Here is a 15,470-nt window from a genome sequence, read left to right on the forward strand (position 1 = left end):
AGATTTCCTTTTCCCAGTGTGTTAAAATTTTCCAGTCCAGCCTTTCTTACAGAATTGCTTTTACTCTTTTCCTGTTTGTCGTGGACTCCGTCACTGGAATTTACCTGTGGTCTGTGTATGACTCCATGATGTTGTTTGGATGGATTGTCATCATGATGCCAAGATCTCTTTTGATGTCAAAATAGAAGCAGAATTATTGTAGGCAAATAGAGAGAAAAATGGTCGTCCTTGTGAGTTATCTGTACGCCATGAGGAAGACAGATCCAATCCGTGAGTCACGAATGCTGACTAGATACTGGACTGTCTCTGGTGCTTCAAAGGATGTGTCAGGTACTACTTCCTGTATCCAATTTGAACCTGTTACCAATGACTCATTTTTTTTAAGTATTAAAAAGTATTTGGAGCCACCTTGAAGGGACTCTCACTGACCCAATAAGGAGCAACTTGAATAACACAATGAATAAATGGCAGTAAAGAATTTTAACCCATTAAATAAAAATCCATGAGTCGATACTGAGGCCCATTGTGTAAAAAAATAAGAGAAAGTTATCCATGACAGTAGAATGTCAGCTAATTAATACAGAAATAAAAAGGGAGTTAAAAATCACTGTCTACCATCCTCATAGTAAAATTTGATTCATGTAGCCCTAATCCTAACTCTAAGTTTATTTTTATCTAAATCATATCATAATCTACCTATCTATTTCTACCTATCATCTATTTACCTACCTATATCCATCTATGAGAGAAAAAAAATGTGGCATGATTTTGAATATAGGTAAAAACTATATGGTATAAAGAAGTTTGTATTACTCTTTGAACTATTCTGTAAATTTGAAATATTTTTTAAAATAAAAAGTAGATTTTTTGATAGCAGCCATTCCAGCTGGCATGAAATGGTACCTCATTGTGGTGTCAATTTGTATTTTGGGGAGGGAGGTGTTAAGGGGTTTGGGATGGGGGACACATACACACACATGGCTGATTCATGTCAATGTATGGCAAAAATCACCACAATATTGTAAAGTAATTAGCCTCCAACTAAAATAAATTAATTAATTAAAAGAAAAAGAAAATACCACAAAATAATCCAGCATCCCTAGTAAATAAGCAAGTGCCTATTTAAATGATAACAAATAAATAGAGGTATGTGAAAAAAAATAAAAAGTAAAAAAATATTTAAACGAATTAAGATTAAAAATCTTTTCCTGCAGTGTTAGTATATTAAGAGGAAGCAGTTTGTGTCTTTGGGGGGAAATATTAAAGTATATGATAAATCTTAATAGGAGCTTCTACTATAAGAAGCCTTTCTTGTGTTTCTAACTAATGCCATAACCTTTTTCATCTTCTTGGGTCCCTCAAAATATAGAACTTTTAACAACATGGCAGATGAAGTTGATGCTAACAGACCCACCTTCTAGATCAAGCAAATAGAAATGCTTGAGAAATATTTTTAAAATATTTCCATTACATAGCCAAACTTAAAGGGAAAGAAAAATTCTCATTTTTCAGAAGGAAAAAGAGAATGCCAACTGCATATGATAGCTGATATCCAAGATTGTGAAGGTTTGGTATCTAGTTATAAGCTTTCAAAATGGGAGGCTGGTAGTTGAAACCCAGGTAGGTGCAAGAAATGACTTTAAACCTTTCACAAGACAAGGTCTAGGAAGGGAGCATTCTATCCATAGTCTGCATTCTTGAAGTGGAACCTAGTAAGATGGGGACAAGAAAACCTTATCTCCCCACTAGGAATTGTAAGTGGTGATCAAAGTGCCTGTGGACATCTAAACCACAGCAGTATCACTAAGCTTTCCAATTCACACTAAATGAATAGGGGAGGAATCTCAAGTTGAGAAACTAACAAAACAGTGAATATCCTTGGAAACATCAGAGACAAAAGCAGAAATTATAGCACAGAGAAATAATCCCTTAAAAAACAAAATAACGTTAACTGTGAAGAGAAATAAGCTTCTAAGACTACACATAGACTTCATGAGTTACCCAAAAGGGAAAATGTTACAAAATATTCCCCACAAAAAATCCTCGAGTCTATTTCTGTTGACTTTTCCTTGTTTTTAATAATATGGTCCTTTGATTCTTATATACCTGGTAATTATTTTTATTGAATGCCAAACATATGTAAAAAACTGTAGAGGCTTGAGGTGATTTTTTATCTTCTACCTGGAACAGATTTAATTTTCTTCTTGGACTGTGGGTTCTCAATACTACCCGCATAAGTCAACTCCCAAAGACTGTTGTTTAGTCACTAAATCATGCCCCACCCTTCTCTTTGTGACCCCATGGACTGCAGCATGCCAGGCTCCTCTATTCCCCACCATCGCCTGGAACTTGCTCAAATTCATGTCCATTGACTCGGTGATGCTATCTAAGTCCCCTTCTCCTTTTGCCTTCAACCTTTCCCAACACCAGGCTCTCTTCCAGTGAACCAGCCCTTTGCTTCAGGTGGCCAGTCCTTCCAATGAATATTCAGGACTGATTTCCTTTAGGATTGACTGGTTTGATCTCCTTGCAGCCCAAGGGACTTTCAAGAGTCTTCTCCAGCACCACAATTCAAAAGTATCAATTCTTCAGCCCTCAGCCTTCTTTATGACCCAGCTCTCACAACTGTACATGACTATTTTCTTAACTTTATCTGTTTCTCACAGCCATTCTTATCAAGAGGTTTGGTCTTATATCTGCTTTGTCATGCCTGGAAGTTACATTCTGTCCTTTAATTTTTCAAGAAGCCTCTCTTTTGGACCCTGCAATCTACTAGCTGTCTTTTTACCTCTCTGTTTATCCCTTTCCATTCTCTTGTGGTTGCTGTTGCTCCTCTTTCAACTTACAAATGTTGGAGTTTTCCATTAGCTTAGGCCATATGTATCCTCTCTTTAGACATCTAACTTCCTATAACCCAAGAAAATACCTACTGGCCCATGGCATTAGAAATCATTTTCGATTTGTAAGTGCCTCACTTGCAGACTGTGGTAGGAGGACACTAAGATGACTCTCAAGGATCCCACCTCCTCTGACTCATGTCCTTTGAAATGCCTTCCCATTAAGTGTAAGCTGGACATTCCATTCACTTCAAATGAATGGAATACAGCAGTAATGAGGACATAGGGCTTTCCAGACTAGGTTATTGTAAGATTTGGGTTTTCTTTCTGTTTCTTGGTCCTTCTCAGGTTGCTCACTCTGAAGGAAGCCAGCTACCTTGAGTGATCAGTCCATGTGGTGAAGAACTGAGTCCTCCTGCCAACAGCCATGTGAGTGAGCTTGGAAGTGGATTTTCCTCTCTTCATAAGAGTGCAGTCCTGGCCAACCACTTGCCTGCAACCTCATGAGAGATCCTGACATGCCACTTCCAGATTTCTAACCCTCAGAAAGTTAATGAGATAATAAATGTTTTGGGGGGGGACAACTTGTTAACCAACATTAGGTAACTAATACACATACCAACTCCTGGTCTGTGAAAGTCTACTGCATTTTCCATGAAGATAATCATGTTATTTTCAAATAATGATAGATATATTGGTTTATTTCCTTTCCAATTCTTCACATATTCTGTTTCTGGGGGGAAAATTCAAGAGGGATGAGACATATGTATACCTATGGCTGATTCATGTTGATGTATGGCAGAAACCAACACAATATTATAAAGCAATTATCCTCTAATTAAAAATAAATTAACAGAAATAATTAAGTAAGTAAATCTTTCTTTATTGTAAAGAAAAGTACTGAAAGAGCCTCTCACTCCAGAGAAAAATAAAACAAAAAAATTTTCTTATGCTGAGACCAAGAGAAAGTGTAACCAATTCTCATCTACCATCTCAGATCCATTCAGAATTCTGTGCTTTGAGTAAGAGTGAGCAATAATGCCCCATACAACTTAAATTATTATCTCATTATTATTTATGTGTAGAATTTATGGAAGTCAAACACATTCATGATTCATTACCATTGAATTACTTATTTACCCTATAACTCTTAGAATATGCATATACAAAGCTTTCTATATGTTTCTCCTACTTTTACTAGCACAAATTCATCAGGAATTTGTTTTTATCCTTTTTTCCTAGGATAGACTTCATAGGAATTTGGGAGGGCTCTGAGTTAACCTAAGATCAAATTTGGTCCTTTAATTGGGTTCCCTACTAGTTTCGTATTTCTTATAGGATATGTTGACAAGATACCTCAGACCCATCTGTCAAATACACATCCTAGAAAAGTCGTTAAGATAAGAAAATACTAAAATTTGAATATTTTCAGTATTCTGTTAGCCCCCAACTTCTCAGGAAGGTTGATTTTCCCAAAACAATTATTTTGTTGTCAGTGGATGGAGAGGAAATAAGAAGTCTAAGAGTGTAATAAATTGGGTTACATGTGGGATAGATAAACCCAAGGGAGGACTCTGGTTTTCCAAGGAGAAGAGCAAGGGCAGAGCAGTGTATTTGGAGAGAGGGAAGGAAAAAGAAGGAAGGAAGCAAGGAAAATGGAGGGATGAGGCAACTAAGAGAGGAGTGGGATTTTAAGGAAATATATGCTTTATAATGGAGAAGGAAATGGAAACCCACTCCAGTATTCTTGCCTGGAGAATCCCATGGACAAAGTAGCCTGGTGGGCTACAATCCACGGGGTTGAAAAGAGTCGGACATGACTGAGCATACAGCACATGCTTTAAAAATATTTAAGAAAGGTTTGCTGTGGGGTATAATCCTTCTCCTCCATAACCTTAAATTTTTTAAGGAAATTATTATTTTTCAATTCTCTTGGAGACATTGCGTTACGTATTGTGTTATTTCTGGCTTTGTTTGTTTTCTTCTATATCACTGCATATTGGGTTTGTCCTAAAGGTGAAAGCAGAAATTGGTAAGCCTGATAGAGTTGTATTAATATGTTGAATACCATTTCCCAGGAAAAGAGGACAATCATTATAAAGCAGCAAACACAAGAACATTGTATGGGCCAGGAAAGTGGAGCTTTATTCAGAAGCAGAAACAAAATACAAAAATATCACTGTAAAAGCATTATAGGATGTAGCCCCCAGACTTTCAAATCTGAGGCTGTGACACCAGGGCCCCTATAGGCCCTGTAGGAATTTTCATGTTTGGACTGGAAGACCCAGTAGCCCCAAATCAAAAGGTCAAGTATAGAACTGGGGCAACTCTGCTAATTTCTTTCTATAAATACCACCTAGTTTCATTTGCTAGTAAGGAAAAGGCCAACAAAGGAGAGAGTCTGGCCTGAGGTCAGGATGTGGACACACAGACTATGGGAATGGCCTCTCCTCTGGTGTCTGTGTGATGCATGGAGTCTGCTTCTGTGATAAGATGGATAAAGAGGAGAAGGTGGGTTCAGAGAGGTGGCTCAGCAGCAAGAGGAGGGACAGCACACGGGGCGGGGGCAGGTGGAGATGACACAGGTGGGGCGATAGCAAGTGGTGTGGCAGGAGACCCGGCCACACACTGGGCGCAGGCAGCAGCTGGAGCCACAGCAAGAGGGGCGGCAGCAGCTGGAGATGCGGGAGCAGGTGGGCTGGCAGCACACAGACTGGCAGCACCGGGGCCTGCAGCAGCTGGAGATGCAGCAGGTAGGCCTGCAGCAGCTGGAACCACAGCTGGACCCACAGCAGGAGGGGCGGCAGCAGCTAGAGATGCAGCAGGTGGGGCGAGAGCAGGTGGGCTGGCAACACACAGGCTGGCAGCACTGGGGCCTGCAGCAGCTGGAGATGCAGCAGGTAGGCCTGCAGCAGCTGGAACCACAGCTGGAACCACAGCAGGAGGGGCGGTAGCAGCTAGAGATGCAGCAGGTGGGGCGAGGGCAGGTGGGCTGGCAGCAGACCGGGCGGCAGCAGCTGGACACACCACAGCTGGGGCGGCAGCAGGTGGTCCTGCAGCAGGTGGTCTGGCAGCAGTGGGCCGGCAGCAGGTCCCCTGGCAGAGACTTTGGCCACAGCTCTGGTCAGAGCAGATGGAGCCACAACAGGAGCTGACCATGGTGTCAGAGGGTGGAGGTTCTGGGTGAGTTTCTAGGAGAGTGAGTTTCTCAAATTTGGAGGTTTCTCTTCCCATGTCCTCTTTTATACCCAGCTGAGGGACTTCTGTGATTATGAAGAGACTAGTTCCTTCTTTTGGTTTATATGACTAAAATGCAATTAGTAAGTCATATGTGTTTTTCTAGAAAAATCTGTTAATATATAGAAAATAATCATTTCCCTTTTCTCAAGTTCCCCAGTGTTCTCACATGAATCACCTCTTCTGTTTCTTTAGTTTGTAAGCTTATAAGACTTCAGTCCCTGGGTATCATGTGACATCGGTGGGCCTCTGTTCCTTGTTTATTTCTCACCTTGATATGATTTTGGGAGAGTTTCTGATGAGATTAGGATCTCTAGTGGAAATTTCACGTTTCAATCAGATGGCATGTTTGTCGAGAAAATGGAAGTAAGCTCTACTTTTTGAATGTGAGAAAACTTATGATTCATTGTGTGTATACTGGGTGGTCACTGAACTAATGACATTCCAAACTGTGTTATTTCTCATCACCCTGATGGACTTTGAAACAGTTAGCTGTGACTCAGTGTTTTTAAGTAGCAAACAGTCATCTGAGATTAATCAGAAATGTCTTTGATCTTCAGATATGTCTTCTAGCCTAGGGTACAGTAATTGACACAATAGTTTTGAATCAAAATATGTCATAGTTATGCTTTGTGGACATTTTATTAAAATCTTTTTCAAATATTCTGAGCTAAAATGCCTAGCAGTTTTTGTAGTATTACTTATGCGTAAGATATTCTTAGATGCATTAAGAGGAATATAAATAACATTCATTATCTTACCTGTACTTATATAGAAATTGCATCCATAAAAAGCTTTATAACCAAAACCAGATATAATTAGGCTGCTAAATTAGAGGTCTCTTTAGTGCCACAGGCATTTAGAGAAAAACAACATTCTAGGAAAGAGAAGGTAATCTTCTTGATATTCCCTCTTCCTGCAAAATCTTGTGAGTTCAGCATTCTCCTAGTGATTTTTACCAGTGAGTTCAACTGCCATCTTCCTCCAAAATCTTCCTTGATGCCATGAAAAGTCAAGTCCTTCCTCTGATGCACTTCTGCTGTGCTTTGTGTATTAATGGGCTCTATCATATAATTCTCTACCAGAGATGCACTTATGTATCTGGCTCACTCTAGAATATAAACTCCATTTGTACAGACTCCGATTTACTCATCTTCATATCTTCAGGGACTGAAATGAGATGAGTTTTTGATAAAGGAGATGTCTGTGCAATGAGTGAAGATTTTGTCTGACCATCAAAGAAGACACACTGACCTTGAAAACATGTGTTATTCATATAGATGGACATAAGGGGGATTTAAAAGAAGGAGCTATATTTGAGATTGGGCATAACCCTGGTTTGTGATGCTGAAAGGGGTATGTCTGGAAAGTCTATTTTAAGAAGTAATGAGAAAGAAGTTGAGATTCCTGGAATGTGGGAGAGGTCTTGTGTAGCCTTGAATTCTAGAAAAAAAAAAAGGAGTAGATCTATTAAGTCTTTAGGTGGGGAGGTAATAAAATATATACACTATATATGAACTATTTTAATTTTTGATCTGCGTTTAGAAATGCTAAAATGAGGGAGACATTGCTTAAAAGGTTGAACTGGGTCAGGGTGAGAGGTGAGCTCTCAGAATCAGGTGATGGCAATAAACATCATAGAGTTATTGCAAAGAAAGTATCAGCAGATACTTTGAACAAACTGAAAATAGAACTATAAGGAGGGATCTTCATAAGAGTTATAAAAGATACCTCAGTTTAGCCATTTATACACTTTATATGTATATACATTCACATAAATGTCCCAGATGGCACTAGCAGTAAAGAATTTACCTGCCAGTGCAGCAGACATAAGAGATGTGGGTTCGATCCCTGGGTTGGGAAGATCTCCTAGAGGAGGAAATGGCAACCCACTCCAGTATTCTTGCCTGGGAAATTCCATGGACAGAGGAACCTGGTGGGCTACAGTCCATGGGGATGCAAAGAGTCAGACACTGAACACACACGCACACTCACACACACACATATATATGTGTGTGTGTGTGTGTGTGTATATATATATATATATGTATGTATATATATATATGTGTGTGTATATATATATGTGTGTATGTGTATATGTTGGAGAAGGCAATGGCACCCCACTCCAGTACTCTTGCCTGGAGAATCCCATGGACGGAGGAACCTGGTAGGCTGCAGTCCATGGGGTTGCTAAGGGTCGGACACGACTGAACGACTTCACTTTCACTTTCATGCGTTGGAGAAGGAAATGGCAACCCACTCCAGTGTTCTTGCCTGGAGAATCCCAGGGACCGGGGAGCTTGGTGGGCTGCCGTCTATGGGGTCGCACAGAGTCGGACATGACTGAAGTGACTTAGCAGTAGTGTATATGTAAGCTTCCTACCTCCTGCTGCTGCTGCTTCTAAGTCGCTTCAGTCGTGCCCAACTCTTTGCGACCCCATAGACGGCAGCTCACCAGGCTCCCCTGTCCACGGGATTCTCCAGGCAAGAATACTGGAGTGGGTTGCCATTTCCTTCTCCATCCTACCTCCTAGGGGATATTAGTCTAAACATTTAAAGGATAGACTAACAGAAATGGTAAGTTATGTTAAAAAACAAAGAAGAAGAGGAACTGAAATCACTTGGAGATATGGAAAAGATGTATGCATCAAAAAATTAAAATGAAATATTTGGCACAGTTATGCACTTAATATGCCTACATGCTGCATGCTAAGTTACTTCAGTTATGTCCACTCCTTGTGACCTCATGGACTGTAGGCTGCCAGGCTCCTCTATCCATAAGGATTCTCCAGGCAAGAACACTGGAGTGGGTTCCCATTTCCTTCTCCAGGGGATCTCACTGGGCCAGGAATCAAATCCAGGTCTCTGGCATGCAGGCAGATCTATAGATACACATACAGACATATATTTCTATATATAGGCATCTATTTATGTACGTATTTTGGTCAACATGATGGTAGGTGAAAAGGTTCCTCCGTGCGATTTTAATCTGCATTTCTCTTATAGTAAAGGCTGCTGCTGCTGCTAAATCACGTCAGTCGTGTCTGACTCTGTGCGACCCCATAGACGGCAGCCTACCGTATAGTAAAGGAGATTAGACAATTCTTCATATGTTAAAGAGCTATTTGTATTTTTCCTTTTCTACAAGGAAAATTGTAGGAAAAAATTCCATAATATCTATAATTATGCTTTTGTTTTTTCACTGTGTTTAGCCTTCATACAGTGATTTTTGCAGGAGCTGTTTGTATATTATCAAAATTAGCCTTTTTATATAATGTGAATTTCAAACATTTTTCCTAGTTTGTCTTTCTTCTTTAATTTTGCTTCTGTGTTTTTACCACATAGATGTTTACATTTTAAATTAATTTATTTATTTTAATTGGAGGCTACTTACTTTACAATATTGTGTTGGTTTTTGCCATACATCGATGTGAATCACCCATGGGTGTACATGTGTCTCGCCATCCTGAAACCGCCTTCCACCTCCCTCCCAACTCTATCCCTCTGGGTTGTCCCAGAGCACCAGCTCTGGGTGCCCTGCTTCATGCATTGAATTTATACTCAAATTTATTCATCTTTTCTTTTATGGCTCCTGGGGCAAGTGTCACACTTTGAAAAATCTATCCAGTTGTAAATTTGCATAAACATTGTCCCATAGTTTCTTTTGTGAAGTTCAAAGTTTCATGTTTTATATTTTCAAATATTGTTCTTAATTCAGTTCAGTTGCTCAGTCATGTCCGAATCTTTGTGACACCATGGACTGCAGCACGCCAGGCCTCCCTGTCCATCACCAACTCCCGGAGTTTACCCAAACTCATGTTCATTGAGTCAGTGATGTCATCCAACCATCTCATCCTCTGTCGTCCCCTTTTCCCCCTGCCTTCAATCTTTCCCAGCATCAGGGTCTTTTTCAATGAGTCAGTTCTTCACATCAGGTGGCCAAATTATTGGAGTTTCAGCTTCAGCATCAGTCTTTCCAATGAACATTCAGGACTGATTTCCTTTAGGATTGACTGATTTGATCTCCTTGCAGTCCAAGGTACTCTCAAGAGTCTTATCCAGCACTACAATTCAAAAAACATCAATTCTTCGGTGGCAGCTTTTTTTTTTATTTATTTACTTTTTTTTTTTTTTTTTTTACAATATTGTATTGTATTGGTTTTGCCATACATCTCCAATTCTCACATCCATACATGACTACTGGAAAAACCATAGCTTTGACTAGATGGACCTTTGTTGGCAAAGTAATGTCTCTGCTTTTTAATATGCTATCTGAGTTGGTCATAGCTTTTCATTCAAGGAGCAAGTGTCTTTTAATTTCATGGCTGCAATCACCATCTGCAGTAATTTTGGAGCCCAAGAAAATGAAGTCTTTCATGGTTTCCATTGTTTCCCAGTCTATTTGTTATGAAGTGATGGGACCAGATGCCATGATATTTGTTTTTTGAATGTTGAATCTTAAGCCAGCTTTTACACTCTCCTCTTTTACTTTCATCAAGAGGCTGTTTAGTTCCTCTTTGCTTTCTGCCATAAGGATGGTTTCATCTGCATATCTGAGGTTATTGATATTTCTCCCAGAAATCTTGATTCTAGCTTGTGCTTATATGATGCTTAAGATTGCTTAAGATCTCAGCTTATATGATGTATTCTGCTTATAAGTTAAATAAACAAGGTGACAGTATACAGCCTTGATATAACTCCTTTCCCAGTTTGGAGCCAGTCCGTTGTTTCATGTCCGGTTCTAACTGTTGCTTCTTGACCTGCATACAGATTTCTCAGGAGGAAGTTCAGGTTGTCTTGTATTCCCATCTCTTTAAGAATTTTCCACAGTTTGTTGTGATCCACATAGTCAAAGGCTTTGGCATAGTCAATAAAGCAGAAGTAGGTGTTTTTCTGGAACTCTGTTGCTTTTCCTCTGATCCAACAGATGTTGGCAATTTGATCTCTGGTTCCTCTGCCTTCTCTAAATCCATCTTGAACATCTGGACATTCTTGGTTCACGTTCTGTTGAAGCCTGGCTTGCAGAATTTTGAGCATGACTTTGCTAGTGTGTGAGGTGAGTGGAATTGTGCAGTAGTTTGAACATTCTTTGGCATGGCCTTTCTTTGGGATTGGAATGAAAACTGACCTTTTCCAGTCCTGTGGCCACTGCTGAGTTTTCCAAATTTGCTGACATATTGAGTATAGTACTTTCACAGCATCATCTTTTAGAATTTGAAATACCTCAACTAGTCTATTAGGTATTAAACAGATATAGAATATGCAGTTTAAGCATTTTTGAATCTGATATGAACATAGCCCAACACCATTAAGTAATATATTTTCCCCCATGTATTGAAAATATTAATATCATTTTTTGGGGGGGAGGGTTTGGTAATGAGTTTTTTTAATATAAATTTATTTACTTTAATTGGAGGTTAATTACTTTACAATATTGTATTGGTTTTATATATTAAATTCTCTTGTGTATTTGTGTCTAGTTTTGACTTCTTTTTAAAAATTCATTAATGATTTTTCATGCATTAGAATATTAATATATATAATATTAATTTGATCTTAATGGCTACAAGTTCAAGTCTAAAATTGTGGTAATATGCTGCTGCTGCTGCTGCTGCTAAGTCACTTCAGTTGTGTCCAACTCTGTGCGACCCCACAGATGGCAGCCCACCAGGCTCCCCCATCCCTGGGATTCTCCAGGCAAGAACACTGGAGTGGGTTGCCATTTCCTTCTCCAATGCATGAAAGTGAAAAGGGAAAGTGAAGTCGCTCAGTTGTGTCTGACCCTCAGCGACCCCATGGACTGCAGCCTTCCAGGCTCCTCCGTCCATGGGATTTTCCAGGCAAGAGTAGTGGAGTGGGGTGCCATTGCCTTCTCCGGGTAATATGCTAGTTAACTCAAATATCTGTATGTGGCAAAACAGTAAATGTACACTGGGTTCCCTGCCATGAGAAAATAAATTGAACCTGGGTGGACTCTCAGGCTGGCATTTTAAAGAAGACACTATCCAAGACTGTGATGACATATTAGTCTTGTTAGACTTGGGCTTCCTGTAAATTCTTGTATATAAATTACATCTGAACAGTTCAGAGGAACCATCTTGTTTTATCCTTGAAAGTCTACTGTTAATTTCTGAGAACTGTCTTCTCACATACTAACCAGATAGGACTATTAAAGGAGCTTGTGGGAATTATGATTTTGCTTTAGCTATTCCTGAAGCAGAGCTTGTTGCAGGAATTGTGTTACTTTCCTGAAATGATTTATTGCTTACTATTTTCCATCTAGAAGGGCTTGAACAGTGCCAAACAGAGGATTAGCATGGCCAAATGAGACTGAGTGAAGGGTACATTTAGTGGATGCTCTATTCACTTGAAATCTATCCTAAGATAAAGTTGACTGGACCACAGAATAATCACTCCAGCCACACTTTCTGATTCATAATTTTATCTCATGGTTTTTACTTTTACAATATCTTCTGTGTCACTTTTGGATCTTTTAAAACACTATAACTCTCCCTGGTGGCAATTGTTGTACATTAAGTGCCTGTATAGAGCAACCCTAAGAAGTCTCACACTCTTGGGCTACTTCATCCAAGTCATTGCATAGGATGAGGGGTAGCTGTTCCTTGCTATTATGAGTCCTGGGTGCTGAGCTATTCTGTGCTGCTTTCCCTAAACTCTATCTGTGCCTTTTTAAATAGTCCTTTTATTATCCAGATACAGGGGCCATCTCATTCCCATTGTGACCCAGTTCTTGTTGTAAAAACAGGAAATTATAAGCCTTAGATATTTTAATACTGAAAAAGACAGTGTACACCTCCATTCTTTGAGTTAGCACTAACTAATAAAGCATAATGTTAAAGCTATAGTCTGTATCCTTTAATTAGCAGTTATCAAAGAAAAACACATAGGACGATAAAACATTTGTCAATTCTAGCGTATGAAATGCGGAGAAGGCAGTGGCACCCCACTCCAGTACTTTTGCCTAGAAAATCCCATGGACGGAGGAGCCTGGTAGGCTGCAGACCATGGGGTCGCTAGAGTCGGACACGACTGAGCAACTTCACTTTCACTTTTCACTTTCATGCATTGGAGAAGTAAATGGCAACTCACTCCAGTGTTCTTGCCTGGAGAATCCCAGGGACGGGGGAACCTGGTGGGCTGCCGTCTATGGGGTCTCACAGAGTCGGACACGACTAAAGCGACGCAGCAGCAGCAGCAGCAGCAGTGTATGAAATGAGAGGGCTGTCTGCAAAACATTTCAGTGTAAGTTGAAAAAGGTGAATCTGAAAATGTGTATAAGACATTTCAATGGTAAACTAAGAACATAGCTCCCAGTCTACACTGGGGTGAAACCCACATGATGTCTGTCAGCTTCTATCCATTTTGTCTGTTAACATCTAAATGTTTTCTAGAACTAATAATAAACTCTTTGTTATGTTCACTATTTACAAATATAGCACAGGTAATATAAACAAATTTTGAGTTTAAAATGTTTTTAATATACTCCTGATTATGAAACAAAACTTATAGACTCTTAGAGTTGTGTAGAAATAGTACTATTGCATATATTCTGACACATTTTCACAGCTAAGAAGGATCGTGTTTACTTGAGTTTTGGTGATGAGAAAGTTGAGTCTCAAAGACTCATGCAGTCTTAAGGGCCCATGCACTCTTAAGTAAGACCAAGGAAGGTGATGAAAGCCTAAACTGGAAGAATAAAACCAACAAGAAGATGGAGAAATCTCAGAAATATGAGAAACTAAAATTATGAAGGGGTTTTAGTCTGGAAGTACTTAAGTTTTGAGCATCTATTTACTAGAAAGTTTTGAATTTTTATGGAAAAATTGCCATGATCTTTATTAATTTCCAGAAATCTGGATTTAGAAGGTATACTTAGTATTCTGAAAAAGTCTTGTGTTTCGAGAGGAAGACAGGAGAGAAAGAAGGAAGGAAGGAGCAAAGGACAGAGGGAGGAAAGGAAGAAAGGAAAGGAAAGAAGAGGGAGAAAAAAGGACTTGAGGTAGGTTGAGGAGAACTCCTAATGTAAGTAACTGTTCCTGAACATACTCTCCTTCATTTGAAGCAAGATGATCCTTAATGTAAAGTGATAAAGATATGTACACATACACACATGCACACACACGTTGTATCTTTACCAAATCAGGAGATTTCAGTATTAGGGAAATGGCTGTTTATTAAGAACATATAAAAACAATGTCATATGAGATCATCACAATCTGTATACTTCAGATGAAGACATTACTGGTCTAAGAATAGATGTATTTGAGCCTGAGTTAAAATCATATGACAAATATGTTTTCATCTGTCACTTCCTACAACTGAGCACCAACTCTGAAGGCCAAATCAGAAGGAGTTGGCCACTGTGCCCATTCCCCAGTTACTGGCTGGCTCCAACACATTTTATATGATTTCTGAGGACACACTTAGTATGACAAAAATCATGGGCAGAGATTCAGCAACAGGAAGAAGCACAGCACACAGGGTGGGGGCAGGTGGAGATGACACAGGTGGGGTGATAGCAAGTGGTGTGGCAGGAGACCCGGCCACACACTAGGCGCAGGCAGCAGCTCAGGTGGCAGCAGCTGGAGCCACAGGAAGAGGGGCGGCAGCAGCTGGAGATGTGGGAGCAGGTGGGCTGGCAGCACACAGACTGGCAGCACCGGGGCCTGCAGCAGCTGGAGATGCAGCAAACAGGCCTGCAGCAGCTGGACCCACAGCAGGAGAGGCGGCAGCAGCTAGAGATGCAGCAGGTGGGGTGAGAGCAGGTAAGCTGGCAGCACACAGGCTGGTAGCACTGGGGCCTGCAGCAGCTGGAGATGCAGCAGGTAGGCCTGCAGCAGCTGGAACCATAGCTGGACCCACAGCAGGAGGGGCGGCAGCAGCTAGAGATGCAGCAGAGGGGGGCGACAGCAGATAGGCTGGCAACACTGGGGCCTGCAGCAGCTGGACACACCACAGCTGGGGTGGCAGTTTGTCTGGCAGCAGACAGGGCAGCAGCAGCTGGACACACTGCAGCTGGGACGGTAGCAGGTGGTCCTGCAGCAGATGGTCTGGCAGCAGGTGGGGCAGCAGCAGGTCTCCTGGCAGAGAGTTCGGTCACAGCTCTGGTCAGAGCAGACGGAGCCACAGCAGGAGCTGACCATGGTGTCAGAGGGTGGAGATTCTGGATGGGTTTCCAGGAGAGTGAATTTCTCGAGTTAATTGTCAAAATGTTTTCCTTTTTTTTTGTTTGTTTACATACATTTAAGTAATTATCAGAATATACAATTATGGCTGTCTGTTTAATGACTTAATCTTACTGGAAACAAAATTTCTTTTCTAGGTACAATAAATTCTATCCAATCTGCTTTTCCTCTGATTCATACCCACTGGCAT

General features: G+C 40.4%; 2 protein-coding genes across 6 annotated transcripts; both read right to left on the minus strand.

Annotated features, from left to right (window-relative positions):
• Nucleotides 1-5,367: 5,367 nt before the first annotated feature.
• On the minus strand, nt 5,368-5,996 carry LOC102282929 (keratin-associated protein 4-7). Its single transcript, XM_070389817.1, is given in 2 exon segments — nt 5,368-5,915; nt 5,918-5,996. Coding segments are annotated over 2 exon segments (627 nt in total).
• Nucleotides 5,997-14,547: 8,551 nt separating this feature from the next.
• On the minus strand, nt 14,548-15,238 carry LOC102282286 (keratin-associated protein 4-7-like). Of its 5 annotated transcripts, XM_070389815.1 has the most exons (3): nt 15,102-15,238; nt 14,991-15,038; nt 14,548-14,935 (listed from the first exon to the last, which is right to left on the minus strand). In XM_070389815.1, the coding sequence occupies exons 1-3, from the start codon at nt 15,236-15,238 to the stop codon at nt 14,548-14,550; spliced, it is 573 nt and encodes a 190-aa protein (XP_070245916.1). The 5 variants fall into 5 exon arrangements, with proteins under 5 accessions (XP_070245916.1, XP_070245917.1, XP_070245915.1 ...); XM_070389816.1 differs by lacking the exon at nt 14,991-15,038 and having other exon boundaries at nt 14,548-14,926; XM_070389814.1 differs by having other exon boundaries at nt 15,024-15,238.
• Nucleotides 15,239-15,470: the final 232 nt, after the last annotated feature.

This window comes from Bos mutus, chromosome 19 (genome assembly GCF_027580195.1).
Source record: "Bos mutus isolate GX-2022 chromosome 19, NWIPB_WYAK_1.1, whole genome shotgun sequence".
Taxonomy (NCBI): domain Eukaryota; kingdom Metazoa; phylum Chordata; class Mammalia; order Artiodactyla; family Bovidae; genus Bos; species Bos mutus.

Bases quoted from the DNA above. Each gene is read 5' to 3' on its own strand.
- LOC102282286 (XM_070389811.1), bottom strand. From the start codon at position 15,238: ATGGTCAGCTCCTGCTGTGGCTCCGTCTGCTCTGACCAGAGCTGTGAC. The intron at 14,978-15,023 runs GTGTTGCCAGCC...CTGCATCTCTAG, and splicing joins TCCAGCTGCTGCAGGCCCCA to CTGCTGCCGCCCCTCCTGCT.